The sequence below is a fragment of the Magallana gigas genome, chromosome 10, assembly GCF_963853765.1.
Source record: "Magallana gigas chromosome 10, xbMagGiga1.1, whole genome shotgun sequence".
Taxonomy (NCBI): Eukaryota; Metazoa; Mollusca; class Bivalvia; order Ostreida; family Ostreidae; genus Magallana; species Magallana gigas.
In genome coordinates, this window is record NC_088862.1 from 29,936,713 (window position 1) to 29,953,075 (window position 16,363).

Below are 16,363 nucleotides of genomic sequence, written 5' to 3' on the forward strand. Positions count from 1 at the left end.
ATTAGTAAAAAAAAAGTCACAATTCCAGAATAATGGGTAGGGGTCATTCCTAATGAAGTATCTCTCTTAAATGCCTAGAAAGTTGCCATGAAAATTTTATGTTTAACATGTAAAGCACATGCTTAAGTTGATATATGAAATTTTTAAAAAGATTTCATTGATAAATTTGTATGTGCCATCATATTTTGTTCAAATTTAGAATCAGAAACTTCAAATTTGAAGTGCTAATTTCAGCAATCTATTGATAAAATTATGATATTGCTATGTAAAAAAAAGAAATATTGTAAACAATTTGAAATTTGTTTTTCGTTCTCAAAATTAATAAATATGATTTGGAAAAATATTTCCATCAACTTGAATAATTATTGAGAAAATTGAAATTGTTACACAAAATTCATAATGCCAGAAATAGGGGATAATTCCTATCAAAATATCCCCCTTCAATGGAAAGAAAGTAGTCATGAAAATGATATACATTGTATGTTGTTGTAGACATCTTAATTTAAATGTGTTACAAAGAAAAAAAAAATCATTGACAAATAATTTTTACACTGCAACCACCTGTTTTCCACCTGTAGGTATTGATATGCTTTAACTACATTTAAAATAAAGTAAACATTATATCAGGTAAATTTCACTACATAGTTGTACAATTACAGAACGTTACACATAAGGACGGCAGCCAATAAGTACAAATAGATTGCAAAGCAGGTGACCATGGCAGCGGCGTTTGTTTTGCTAGGTTCGTCATCGTATGTCGCGAAGACGCGCGCAGGTCCTCCACTTCCGTCAGCAATATTCAGAACCGGTATGTAAATAGTGCTTCCGCTTTCCGGAACGTTATCCAGATTGGCCACATTTTCGATCCCCACGACTCTGTTTTTCCCCAGTATCGTGTGGCATGGGAAAGTCGAACTCATTCCGTAATCTGTGGAGGGCGTGTCTACTCCAACAGCATTGATTTGGCGCTTGTTTATCAACCATGTGACGGCGTCCTCATGCCAGCTTGGGAAGTGAAATGAAGACTCATTGGAAGGTTTGGGGGACCCAAACACGAGTGTTATATTCGGGTACTTACTCGACCAACCGGAATTCATTATGGCGACAGCACGTCGTGGCATTTCTCCGTATTTCTTCTCCCACATCAATAAGTCGTCAACAGTGACCCTTAAAGAAGGAAGGGAAGAAATGTGATTGTAAAAATGACCTACTGGTACAAATGAAACAAATCTAACACTTATGAAAGGTTCAATTTCGCTTACTTTAATAAATCAATCATGCAAAAAATAAAACAAAGTGCGTTTCACTTGCTTAAAAAAGAAAACCAATATCTGAATTAAAATTTAAGCGTTCAATAGTGGATTTACCTTAGTCAAGTATACCTTTATCGACACAAATGGAAAAAAAAAACTTGTCAGGATTTTCTATTTTCCATACTACATCAGTGTAAAAAAAGAAAATATTTTAACTTTGTGTTTTAATATTTGTGTCGTTTTAAATATTTGGCCATGTTGGTTGAAAAAAAAATCTTCATGGAAATTTGGTAGTTATTGGATTGATATTTTTTTGGCAATAAAATCAGGTTTTTGCCAAAAACTTCATCTGTTGAGGATTGATCCTCCCAACTATATCTAAAAAGTCACAGATGTCAGAGTGAATAATTGTAGAAGCGTCCTTTACAACTTTTGCTACCTGTAATCCGGATCGGTTGCGGCCTTGGACTTGACATTTATAATGACTCCTGCTCCATACAAGTTTTCTATGGGAATTTGATCGGTTTTCCACATTCCTTGTACTGTATGAGCGGGTGCGTCTATGTGAGTACCCATGTGTTCAGGCATCGCAAAGTGGTTGTTTTCCAACCTTTGAAAAATAATATAGAAATCTTTTTACAATCATTTTCATAAACTGCTTTATTTCTTGTCTCCATTTTGCAAAAGAACTTGCAAATAATGACTATTTAAACAATGAAATGCTTTCTTTGGTGATGAATCCGGGAAATGAAGATGGCGACGTTGCAGAATTTTTCTCTGCAATGATCGATGGATTCCTTCATACCTTCTTATTGTTTATATTTACTTCTTTATTTTAACAAATTAATCAATTGGTTGTAAAAAGTAAGTAAAATGAACTAAATTATTGTAATATACATCAGGACGTTAACTAAAAGAAACAGCTAAATTCGAAATTCGTATTTTGAAATTTCGAATTCGAGTCTGACATCATCATGATTATTTAATGCAGTCTGTAATTTTTCTTAAGTCGCTTTAGGTTTCGACCAATCGATAAACAGGGCGTGTAGATTTCTGTCTGGCTGTTTCTATAGACTATTAGTTAACGATGTTTCCGTAATAAAAGGACGGAATCATACTAGGTAGATGTAAATTTTTACATTTAAAGTATTTTATATTTTTCAGTGTCTTAATTTATTTTCATTATCTTCAAGCTAGTAGTTTATTTATATAAGGAATCATTCTTTGAGTACTATGAGATCCTAAATTCGGTCGAGGGCTTTATTATAGATTTGACATTGCTCCGACCGAAATTATTACCTGTCTCGTAATATTCAAAGAATTACATATGTATTCCTCGTTACTTATATTTATATCATTTCCAATTTTAACACTTTAAAACATATTAAATTAAAGCCACTATTCTTTTCATGTAGCCCATGATCTGTATTACTACGCGGCGCAGCCAATACCTTTTTCGGTTATGCTATAAGACACGCCCATTTTGTGTCGCTCATCTTTCATGAAGTGATTGGTTTTTAGAGTTCAAAATTGATTTGTTATGTTATCATAGACAAAAACAGTTGAAAATGTAAATGTATGCAATTCAAAACAAGACAGCGTGTTGTATCACATTTTGCGCAATGGATATCAGTCCACGGACCCTGGAATGTTTAACGGCTTAGTCGTGCGTTTTGGGGGAAAATAGATACCAATCTGACTATAGGAAAAAATACAAATTCAGCGTTTGTGTTTCCTTTTAAATCAGCATACAGTTTGCAGACAGTAAAAAATCTTTTAATGATAAAAATAAACGTTTTGTTTTACTATATTGGCACGTGGGTAACAGTATATGTTATCTGTTTATAAAAAGGGGGAAAACCTCCGTTTTAGATAAGCCCTTTGGCACAGAAACTGTCTCTGTTGAAACAATACTTTGTATGAACAAAAAAGTTTTAATTTTAGTTTGTTCGTCCAACGAGGCCATAGATTGGGGCTCGATACACTTAATATTAATTCTTCAATTTTTTCTATTTTTTTTCTATTACTATTTGAAGTGGGAAAAATGCTTATTAAGAACTAAAATAAAAAAAACCCATTGAAATCACACGTGTGCCTATTTAGTTATTTATGTGACAATATAAATGTTTTATTTTTAAGGCAAACGGATAAGTAACGTTTTGTTGTAATCTACGTTTAAGTAAAGATTAAAATGAGGTTGTCTTTGCATGGTAAATAAAGTAGTGCAAGGCGCAATGCGTGCGCTGATAGTAAAATTTGCCGTATGCCGGATATAGACACAATTGTGATCGGCCGCAGGAGAGACTGGGACTCGGACAAATCAAATTCAGTATGAATGGCTCATCGCATGCAATAAAGCTTTGTTTACATTTTGTCGGCGACCTAATTCTCTGAAATATCAAGGATACATCGGGCCTACTTTATGCATTGATCAAGGTTTGTGAAGCATGAAGTCAATGTGTGACAAAGAGGGAATTTCTGACTCTCTAAATATTTCGGCGGGGAAGATACCGTCAGTCTTTGTATACATGTAAATAGATTGTTAGAACCATTCACCAATGAGTTCAATTGCTGTTTCATCAATAATTAATAATTAATTATTAGATTTTCAAATGAACTTTAAAAATCGTTGCTATCTGTGAAACCTAAATCGCCGATCCAGAAAAGTTTACCAGGAGGAGGGGTGTAAGATCAAAATTTGTTTTTCCGGATTAGGGGTGTCCGATGCCAGATTTCGGTAATTATATTAAGTTTAAAATACCTAGTGGTCCACCCTCCTTAGATCCGAATTATTAGTATTAATATGATAACCCTTGTAAAATCACAAACTGTTCCCTGAATATTGCCTTGGACCTTACGGTACTGATCAGACCCAACCTAACAACCCGGGTTTACTTGCTAGGTGTACTCTGGGTTGACTCTGGGTTTACTTTTTGAAAATTTCGGTCCGCTCGGGGTTTACTTTGGGTTTACTCGCGGTTTATTTTTGGGTTTACTTGCATATTGCTTTTGAGGTCAACAGTACGCACTGAAGTGTGTAGCAGACCCGTCTTTTATCTTACCATCCTACTGCATGTAATTTCTGCCCCTTGTATATTCCGAATACACACTAAGCGTCTGTTTTCAAGGGTATACTTTTAACTGGTTTTCTCCCTGTGTCCACTCTGGGTTTACTTTTGGCATACTCTGGGTTTATTCTGGGTGTACTCTAGTAAACCCGAAGTAAACCCAGAATAAACCCAGAAAGTAAACCCAGGGTTTAGTTGGGCTTTACTTTCTGTTAGGTTTGGTCTGATCGGTACTGTATATATATTTATAAATTTCTTTACACGGCGGGCGTAAAAATTTATATGACAACATGGCGGACGTAACGTTATTTGAGTTGTTTTTTACACAAACGTTCAAACATACCTTTAATTTTTAAGCCCTAAAATATTTAGAGTGACCCCCCTTTGCCCGTGACGTAATAAACCGATCTTATTAAATGGCAACCAGACAACTGACGAGAAATAGTACAAAATTAGAAAATAACCCTATTTGTTTAATTGTTATATATTATCTGTTGTTGTTTATATATCAAACTTTAGGTCCTCGACAAAACAAAACACTTATTAGGTTTTTTACTGACTGTTTACAGATTTTTGTGGGGTCGTTAAGTCCATAGAAGGCTCGGCTATATAATAATGATAATAATAATAATAATAATTATATATATATATATATATATATATATATATATATATATATATATATATATATATATATATATATATATATATATATTCTTTTTGCACGCATATTAAAATTACTTTAAAAGTTAACCTCATAAAAAAAATCTTCCAATGTGCGGGCAGAGTTTTATTCATTTTTTTTTCGACCTAAAAATTGAGAGAGTGAGAGAGCATGGAGTTTGTGCATGCAATAGACTAACCATAACATAAGTCTCAGAATACCCCCGGTACAGTTGCGTGAAGTTATAAGACGGGTTTCCAGGCCAGGTCATGGAGTCCTTGTTTTGTTTATAGCTCAGATTCACGATTCTTGGCACGGTCTGGACCAAATGGACCGCCGTCGCAAAGAAAAGAACACAGAAGTAGACGTGGTAGGCCATCACTAAGCAGCGCTTCTATATATTTTACTACTCTTTCGATGAAATCGTGTATCTCTAGATTTGCTCTATTTAACGTTCACATGTAAATGTAAACTCTTTTTCACGCACACCGAGCCTTAGCTAGGGGATAGAAAATACGCAACGAGTTCGATAAAAATCATATTCCATTGTTAATGATGAGAGAACCTTTTAAAGACACGTATATGTATTTTGTTAAAAATCAATCTTTTCGATATTTAAACATTTTAATTGTGATCCGGACAACACATTTACTACATGACCTCGACAACATACGAAAAGAAAAAAGTGCCTTTAAGATTAACAAACAAGTATTTGATTTCTTAACATGATATTGAATATTCATCACAAGATTTAAGAACATACACCGCAAAATTATCGAATATACATCGTAAGATTTAGAAAAATTCATTACAAGATTTTGAACATCCATCATTAGGGTTTAAACATACATCAGAAGATATTGAATATACCTCAAACTATTTTCTTATAAAGCAACGTTTTTCATGCGTTATACCCCAACCTGGATTACAAAATGTTAATTAAATCAGTTTCTGCAAAGACATGCTGGAACGCGTTTTGAACAAAAATAATATTACAACTTCTGCACCGGTAAGTACTATCCAATAAAAGATGAAACAAAACAGACTGGAATCAAGGCAAAGCCAAATTCCCAACCAGAACCGTTATTAAGTAAAATAAAGTTTATTGCTCTGTTCTGAATTGTAAAACTTTGAAAATTACACATAAGACGACAATGTTTTAGGATGATTGAATTGACTAGTTGCGTATTCAATCCAACATTATTAACTACCTTTGTTTAATACTCTTAACAAAAAAAAAATGATAACATACTATGTTGAGCATTTGATGATATATTACATGGACTGCTAGGACATATTGCGTTTGGCGGATACAAAATTGCTGTGTTGACGTTGTAATTATCCTGCACGGAATTTTAACTTTAGGAGACTGGGTGGTCTTCAACTCAACCATTAGATCTGTTGTATACTTTGACAAATACTTAATGAAGAAAAATTAAATAGTTTGCTTTAAAATTTGATTATTTTCCTATATCCTTTTACCAAATATTTTGCATTACAAGATTAGGTGATCAAAACAGTATAAGAATAGCCATGACCATGACTCCCTTTTAAAGAAGACGCCCACTCACATGGCATTTTCAACATTAAGGTATATATAACGTTTTATTATATCTCTGTGAATATTTTCTATGTAAAATTGCAACGAATAACCACGATATTCTATCTAACCGTTGAATAGTTTCCGTGATATCTTTCCGTGTTAAATAGTCATCGAAACAATTCACCGGAGGCATTCGATTTCCCGCCTTCTTCTTTTTTTTTTTTTAACTCGGAACACCTTTGACGTAATCCGATCGCTACATTAAGTCCGATAACTCTAATTTGTTTATCGTCATGAAATTCTGCATCGCGGACAAATAACGTTTTTTTTTTCATTATAATAAAATACCTATTCACAGACTATTTGGACGATAGCAAGTTTTTTGTCTCCCTCAACAGCAACTATTTTCCTCGGCTTCGCCTCCTAAATAACTGCTCTCTTGGGGGACAATTTACTTTTTATCGTCTTTTTCTTGTCTATCGTTATTTTGACATTGGATCTGATAAATGGTTAAATTTACCATTCACACATACATATTTGTTAGAAGTAGAGAGAATTGCACGATAAAGAGAGTACATTTATACAAACCATGAATTGTCATAAAATCCTCGGTAAAGCACGGTGAATTGATACGGAGGGTTTCCAGGCCAGGTAAGGGAAGCATTATTTAGTCTATGGCTTAAATCCACAATTCTAGGAACAGCTTGGACTAAACTGACCAAAGCAACCATGCAGAAGAGAACATTGCTTATACAATTTTTAGACATCATATCTAAATCCTTTCCTTCTCCTTTTTTTTAAAATCAATGTAGCGGTATCTTCTCTCACCTGTACAGGTAAGTTTAATTTTAAATATAATGAATTCAAGCATGAATGATGAAAACATTCCATTCAATAATCAGAAAGAAATTTTTTTTATAGCCAAAAAAAAATATCTGACCTAATAAGGAAACGTGTTATTCATGACATTTCTGTGTACTGAGACATGAAAAAATAGTTAGGTTTGCAAACTTAAGGGTTGAAATAAAAATCAAAGAAAGCAAATTTATCTTTTTGATAAAAGGCGGATCATAACAGATGGTAGGAGAGATCCGGGTTCAGTAAACCTATTGGGTGTGGGAATTTTAATTAATGTATGACCAGGTCTACATTAAAAGGCCATGATACGATGAGTTTAATATATCAATTCTTAAGCTGCAAAACTGTAAAACAAATGTATAATAAGCAGACTGACAGAGCTACGGCATTCTATCTACATTTTAGTTACTTTTTCAGAGCTGCATTCTGTACTAGAGAAATGTGCATTAGTTATTAATAATATACATCTACAGATATTTGATTGATTCTGTATGCCAATGTCTTATCCCCTGAATGTGAGATATCATGCTGACATGATCATCCAATTGTTGTTTAACACAAACTATCCATGATAACGGTCAATGCCAGACCACGTATTACTAGTATTTGGTGTTTTCTCATATACTATTAATGGAAACACTGTAAAAGTTTTTTTCGAAGATACTTCATTTTTGTCTTATACCGCGGTTTTAATTTTTATAAAACTATCAACCACGCAAGTTTTGGAAATTTTTCCAGTTATGCATATGAAAAAAAACCCCGTAAATACATTGTATAACAAAATTTATAAATCGTACCATCGTACAAATGTATAAATTTGAAGTGATGTGCATGTACAAGAAAACGAAGTTTTTCTTAAATGAATGGATCAACAAGCAAGCATCATCACAAGGAATAAAAATTTATTGTAGTTTATTATAGTGTATTGGCGTATACATTACATGCATTGTCTTAGCATAAATTTAACAGTAGTTAATAATAGTTGTTGGTACCGTTGGGAGGTGGGTTATATAAATATAGAGTATAAAGTGAAAGAAAAAATATCAAAAAACAAACAGAAAGTAATGTTATAAACTGAATTTACGCTTATTTAGTCTGATGGTTAAGTTATCCCCCTGGTTAAAATATTCGTAAACATATTTACCATGTTTTCTTAGCGAATATAGAGTCAAAATTAAGTAAGTCACAAGATTTTACCATACTTGGTCGTACATCGACGTATTTCTTGATATATAATTTTCTTAACAAACCTATACCTAAAAAAGCTCACCGGGATATGAAGTTGGTTGTTCACGTGATCAAATTCTGTGAAGCCCGAAGGACACTCGGTAGATTTGATCACGTACCAACCAACTTCATATCCCGGTGAACTTTTTAACATTGCTGTTTAATCTTATATTCACGTTTGAAAAAGAAAAATCGCCAGAACTGTTAAAATTACCGATATTTTAAGTTTAATCCAAGCGACAAGCAATAAGCGCTGCTGTGATTGTGACGTCTTGAAAAAGTTCATGCAGAATTGAACGTTTTTGCTATTTAACAGGTTCATATAAGGAAAAATATTTGCAGATGTAAATATATAACCGTGAAAGGTAAGCCTTTTTAATTTCTACCCGTAAACTTTGGTGAAATCAATTAGACCAATCTTATAAAAATAAATATAGATAAAACATTTTTTTTCATTAACCGACTCCGGGTAATACCACAAATCACTAAAACCATTTGACAAAGTGTGTTCTTGACAAAACAAATCCAGCTTGATAACATGTTTTTCAAGTCATATTCATAAATTGTTTTTAAAGACAATTTTGGGAGCGTAAATGATATACACATGTACACCTACATGAAGAATTATATGTACATGTATCTTTAGAAAAAGTATATATTTGTAAAATGCTTACCTTTCACCTTTATATATATACATTTGCAAATATGTTTCCTTATATGAACCTGTAGAATAGCGAAAACGTCCAATTCTGCATGAACTTTTCATGGCGTCATGACGTTACAATCATAGCAGCACTTATCGGTTGTTGCCTGGCTTATTGTAAACCTAAAATATTGGTAATTTCAATTTTAAATTATGTTATATATACGGGTATGCGGGTACTTTCAGTTATACCCCAATTCTTTATGATGCATAAACCTGTTTTATTGCCTTGAGGAAGACTTTTAAAAAATTAAAAGAACATACAGTCACTACATTATACATAACTTAAGTAGCTAAAGGAATAAGATTGCAGTTATATTAAAAGGTATTTAAAAATACCAACATTAAAGACAGCTGTAAAACGTACAGTGTATAACATCAGGTTTTCTATTTCCAGAAAAATGTACCACTAAATTACAACTTTACACACGAAAACGGCTACAAATAAGTGTACATAAACCATGGAGGTAGTAACCATGGCAGCGGCGTTTGTTTTGTTAAGTTCGTCATCAAAGGTTGCAAAAACGCGAGCAGGTCCTCCGCTTCCGCCAAAAAGGTTCAGGACCGGAATATAAATCGTACTTCCGCTTTCCGGAACGTTATCCAGATTTGCCACGTTTTCAATTCCAACAATATTTTTTTGTCCCAGAATCACGTGACATGGCATGTTTGTTGTCTGTCCGTAGTCTGTGGAGGGCGTATCCACACCTACAGCGTTGATTTGACGCTTGTTTATCAGCCACGTAACCGCATCTTCGTGCCAACTTTGGAAGTGAAATGAGGAAACATTGGAGAGTTCGGGGGACCCAAACACTAGGGATTTATTTGGGTACTTGCTCGACCATCCGGAATTCATTATTGCGACAGCATGTCGTGGCATTTCTCCGTATTTCTCCTCCCACATCAATAAGTCGTCAATAGTGACCCTCAAATTATAACAGTAAATAATGCTTGTTAACTGACCTACTTGCACACATTGTAGGGTTTAGTTTTGTGGAATAAAAACAATTACATGCAATTTTTAAAAAAAGTCATTTTACGACCATGAACCAAATTAAAATGTTCAAACTATATTGATCCAATGATTCGTCTGTTGAAAATTTTTTGTCAGGATGTTTGGCTAGCTGCAATAATATAGCCCTCTCCGATATTTTATATCTGATGTTTACTGGAGAGGGCTACAATTCCACAGGATCTCTGTAACGGTGCAAAAAATAATTTTTTAATGCGGCTGACTTCGGTCTGTAAAGATCAATTTTATATTTGACTTCCTTTAGATAAAATGATTTTTTAATTCAGGTTGAACAAATTAACCGTATATAAATCAAAACCAGATTAAACACATCAGCATGTTTACCAGTCGTCTTTTCAGCTGCCATGACAGTTCTCGCGTGATTTTATGGTATGTACGCTTAGAGTTTTGATGGGCTTGATAACGTGAATGTCAATGTAAATAATCGATCTTACCTCGTTATATCATTAAAACATCATTTAAGGAAATTATGTTTAAAATAGGGGAATTCCTATATTTAGTTCAAGATCCGCTCCTGAATTCTCATTGGCTCTCCCAAAATAAAACTGGTCAAGGTCAGTAAACATGGCGGACAAATTCAACTTTCGTTGTTGTCATATACGAAAAATAACCGATATATGGACTATACTTGATATTTTTGGATTAATTTATGCCATAGACATCTACAACGTTTGAGTTCAGGTAAGAAATGCAAATGTTATCGTCATTTGTTGAATCACTCCCGCACTTGCACCATTACGGATATCCTATGGAATTGTACCCCCCCCCCCCCCAGAAAAAAAAAATCGGGAGAGGGCTACATTATTGCAGCTAGATGTTATGTTTGGCCAGCTCAATTTTGAAAAGGTTTTGGGATAATTTTACAATTCATTAATTTTTTCAATCTTGCAAAATAGCCAGAAATAGATAATTATGTTGTGCCTAAAATTGTACAAAAATTCATCGCAGCTACAAATCCATATATATTAAGCAATCAAAATCAATTGCGCAATTCTACACACGTTTTGTAATTGAAATTTTATTTTGAGGTTATATATATACCTGTAATCTGGATTGGTTGCGGCTTTGGACTTGACATTTATAATGACCCCTGCTCCGTACAAATTTTCCATAGGAATTTGATCAGCCGTCCACCCTCCTTGCGCTGAATGAGCGGGTGCGTCTATCTACGTGAGTGCCCATGTGTTCCGGCATTGCGAAATGATTGAATTCAAACCTTTAATAAACCTCAAATAAAACAATTCACTGCTCTTTTAAAGTGCTTGTTTACAAAAGAACTTGCGATTGTTTTCCATATTTCAAACAGGTGCCGGCATGGCAAAGTAAGTGTTTTCAAGACTTTTGATACGAGAAAGATACCTAATTACAATCGTTTTTATATATTTTGTTAACGGTGTCTAATTGTATTTATTACCATATTAAATGCAAAACTTCAACGCCTTACATTTATCCTCTATTTACAGTAGTTTAATAAACTTGGGCACCGCTAAGCGGATCATCCCCTCGCGATATAAATTATTGTGTGGGGGATGCATTATTTAGGAATATATAGTTATGTAAATGTAAATGAGGAGACCACATTCTACTTACCCTCCTTTACTACTTACTTTGCTTCTTTTGTATTTACCTGTACCAGATCTAAATCCAAAAAATATCAAGTTGTTGATTTGAACTGCTTACTTTCACTTTGGTTTCACAGAAGAAAAGCGGAAGTAGTTATTGTCAAGTCGTACATAACATTTGTTTAAAATTATGTTTTTTTAACGATATATTAAAAATTACTCAACTAATTAACTTGAAAATTAACAGGGTTTGTCCTTTTACCAAGCCAAATAAGTGTACGACGTTTGATACATATCCATGCAAGGGGTTTCTTTTAAACTTGCTTCCAAACTGAACACACATATACACACACACGCACAGCATCGACGCAATATCCCCTTCGCAACAAGGTGCGCTAGGGGATAATTAAGAGCTAAGGAATCATGCTTTCCATATTAGGAGGTGATCAAATGTGGTCGGTGGTGATCTAATCCAATAAAGCCCAAATGGAGTTTGGAAATATTTGATCACGCCCAATCCTATTTGATCATTTTATTATATTCAAAAAAATGTTTCCTTACTACTTATATTGTAAAAGTTTAAGCAATTATACTTTTAACCATTACAAAAAAGTCATAAATGACGTGTTTTGGACCAAACATTACAAAATTGATTCGTAGTGTTATCACACACATACGGAAGCGTATAAGTGCCACATATGCACTTCACATTTTTTTATTTTTCACACTTTAATCTGTAAATTTTACACTTGTTTAAACCATGCATTGCTCAACAGCCGAAAAATTTATAACTATAAATTAAGACTTTTGGCCAATAAGCTAGTGAGAGATATTTTTGATTTCGGGGGGGGGGGGGGGGGGCTAACCATTTTTTCAAAACAGTCTTTTATCCGACCTTCATATTGGGACAGGGATAAAAAAATCTAATAAGATTTGACTTAAATAACAAAATTTAGATAAAGGACGTCCTTTACACCCTCTTACTGGTTTAATAAAATCATTGTAATCATTTTCTACTCAGCTGCAACAAAAAAGAATTAAGGCCGTGTTCATGTATAAATCATCCGATTCAGTTTAAATTTTTCATCCCTTTTCAAAATATCCAGCAATGTAGTTTTATTTCTTTTTCAATTATAAAGTATAGGTTAAAATAACAAACTAGACACGATCTCGTAACGAGTAACGAGTAGGTCTTCCGTTCAATTTTGAAACGATACGATTAAAGTATCAATGAAATTTCAGAATTTCCCCTCAACCCCTCCCTTTAAGATAAAGTATACGATTGTCAATATCGTTTAAAATGTTTTACAAAGTGTTAAGCTTTTTCACATTCAAGATTTAAGATTTTAGTTCCTTAAAATCCCTTATTACGTCATCAATGGGTGTGGCAATGAGTTTTTCAAACTGATATTGTTACGATCAACAACTTAATTGCTATAATGCATTACAAAATCTTGATCGTTTTTAAGGTATGTGTAATAGACTTTACGCGTATCTTTGCCCCTAATTTCAGGAGCTAGCCCCTTTTCGTGGGGTTATTTGAAAGATCTTATGAATACTAACATTTTTTGTTCTTACACTCATCTAAAATTGTTGATTATTTTTGAGATACAAATGATTGACTATTTTAGGAGCCAGCCCTCTAGATCCTTAATGGGAACAGACACTGGTGTTCTGATTAATGTAATCGATTAGAATCATAAATGCAAACGTTTTCTCCTCTACAATGCTTAACAAAATATGTCTCCTTCTCTTGATATATTGCGTCAAAGTTTAAGTACGTTGGCCCCTCAAAATCCCTAATTACGTAAAAAAATTGACGTGGCAATGATTTTACCTGATAGATATTGTTACGATCAACAACTTTGCTTCTATAAAATTATACAAAGTCTTTATCGTTTTTAAGTTATTTGTAATTCCGTTTTAAACGGAAGACCTTAGAATGAAACAATTCGGACACGATGCACATGTATATACAAAAAAATAGATTCAACATTTCAGTATTATAAGAGAGAGAGAGAGAGAGAGAGAGAGAGAGAGAGAGAGAGAGAGAGAGAGAGAGATATTATGTTGATGTCCATGCAATAAACCTACCATATTTTATAAGTTTTAGAATATCCCCGGAACAGTTGCGTAAGGTTATAAGACGGACTTCCGGGCCAACCGATGGTGTCACCGTTTTGCTTATAGCTCAGATCCGCGATTCTAGGCAGAGTCTTGACTAAAGTGCTCATCATAGCAAAGAAAAAAACACAAAGATTTACGTGACGTTCCATCTTATTCACAAAGCCTTGTCCTTTTTTCTCCATTCTTTCGATAAAAACTGGACAAATTATCAACTTTGACAAAAACTGATTTCTTATTCTCAAACAGGTTTACATAACTTGATGTGCCTTAATTATGTACAACGGGAACCTAAAGATGCCAACTTAAATCTGACACGAACCTTGAGATTTTTCTAGACTCAATTGCACACATATAAGTCATAAACTTATTCCTTGCGTTGTCCTAGATTTTCTACATACATTGCTCTTTTGGTACATTTTCTGTTCCGAATTGCATCGGATGCATTGGCTTTTATATCATATTACCCCCACTTACCCCGACTTAGAAGGTTGGTAAAATTTGATATTTTGATTGTACAAACGATTTCAAAATTTAAGTATTTTATCGGTTTTTGAATCGTTTCTAAATCATGTAAATGATTTTCTAATTCGTATGAACGATTTTATTTTATCCAAAAAAAAAGAAAAAAAAGAAAAGAAATAAAAATGAAATGGCAGCGTTATCTGCACTAAAGAAAAATACTCTCAATATACCATCCAAATAAAAGGTCGTTTGTCTATCGTGTCGTTCTACTCCTCGTTATGTGAAAGTAACAATTCTCACTAGAATGTTATCTTTTTTTTGGTCAACAACATATATTTAATACCTGTGAAAAGAAGCTGATTTAATGACGTAATAGGAATAATAGTGTCATTAAACAAGACCTTGAACGTTGGGTAGTTGTGTCAGACAGCAATTTGACGTCTATTTTAATGTCGGTTATTCGTCATGGCTCATTGAAATCAACAAAAGTAATTTTTCTAATTACGCAGAAAACCTCCACTATTCTATTTGTTTTTTTGGAGAGAGGTTCACATTTTCATTAAAAAATCCAGAAGCTTTTAATGACGCACATGTATACACATCTGATCAAAAGTGCTTCTAGAAACCTGACGTTATTGTATATAAATTATATGGTGTCTTAATTTTTATATCTACATGTACACGTATAAACCGCCACCAGAGCCCTGCATCTGTTTTTAAGCCAAATTGAAGTTATCAATAAAATATGAATAACAAAGGTGTTAGGATAAGACCGGTGATCTATCGATGTTTAAGTAATAATGCGTCCTAGGCAATAAGATAAATTTATGGTTGATTATTTATTGTTTGATATATTCTTTCACTGAAGGTATTATCATACATGCACCTTAGCTTGTTTAATTTAATCTGAACACAAAGTTGTTAATGACATAAGTTACTTTTTTTTTACGAATAATTGTATGTACATGTATAATAAAATATTATTTTTATTGTTTTAATTTTGTTTTTGCTGTATTTCAAAAAATATCCCAGTATTCCACAAAAATGACAATTTTTAAAGAGTTTCATAAAGGCAATTCAGCCAAATAATTACTTGACGAAGGATGTCAACTTTTTTTATATGTTAGAACACTGCAAAATCCTCTTATATTAAAATATAAAACAAGAAGTATTACAAAGTTAAAATCTGTTTTTCAAAGGCAAAATATTGATACAGCAACAGTTGAGTAGTAATCGTGAAAATGATTTTTTTTATTATTTAGATCATTACTTTATACCTTATGATATTATTTTTTTACGAATAAGACGACAGAGAGCTTGGAGCTGATCAGGATTGCAGCGGGGGTCGTTTTTGTTTGATTCATCATCAAATGTCGCGAAGACGCGCGCTGGTCCTCCACTTCCGTCAAAAATGTTCAGGACCGGCAGGTAAATCGTGCTTCCGTTTTCCGGAACTTTATCCAAATTGGCCACGTTTTCGATTCCCACGACGTCGTTTTCCCCCATTATGACGTGGCATGGATAGTTTGTGGTCTGTCCGTAATCTGTGGAAGGCGTGTCCACGCCTACAGCATTGACCTGTCGCTTGTTTATCAACCACTTGACCGTGTCTTCGTGCCAGCCTGGGAAATGAAACGTGGAAACATCGGTGGGCGTGCTTGTCCCAAACACGAGGGACTTGTTTGGGTATCTGCTTGACCAACCGGAATTCATCACGACTATGGCATGTCGAGGCATTTTTCCGTTCTTCTTCTCCCACGTCAACAAGTCAGCGACCGATACCCTGAAAAAAAGGTAGAATTAAAAAAATGACCTACTTATTCCATTCAATGGATTTGAGGAAGTATTTCGCTTTAGCTTTCT

At 33.8% G+C, this 16,363-nt stretch overlaps 1 protein-coding gene across 5 annotated transcripts in view; it reads right to left on the reverse strand.

Moving 5' to 3' along the window:
• Nucleotides 1-16,363, reverse strand: part of LOC105317441 (isatin hydrolase) — a 38,321-nt gene that overhangs the window by 12,080 nt on the left and 9,878 nt on the right. Inside the window, exons 1-3 of one of the 5 annotated variants that reach the window (XM_066073139.1) lie at nucleotides 7,117-7,337; nucleotides 1,693-1,863; nucleotides 420-1,167 (exon numbers count right to left, since the gene is read on the reverse strand). In XM_066073139.1, coding sequence (XP_065929211.1) covers nucleotides 654-1,167; nucleotides 1,693-1,863; nucleotides 7,117-7,298 — 867 coding nt within the window. In that variant the 5' untranslated portion in view covers nucleotides 7,299-7,337 and the 3' untranslated portion in view covers nucleotides 420-653. Of the gene's footprint in view, nucleotides 1-419; nucleotides 1,168-1,692; nucleotides 1,864-7,116; nucleotides 7,338-15,648; nucleotides 16,284-16,363 lie in introns of those variants that run through there. The other 4 variants (XM_066073138.1, XM_066073137.1, XM_034461702.2 and 1 more) reach the window with 4 other exon arrangements.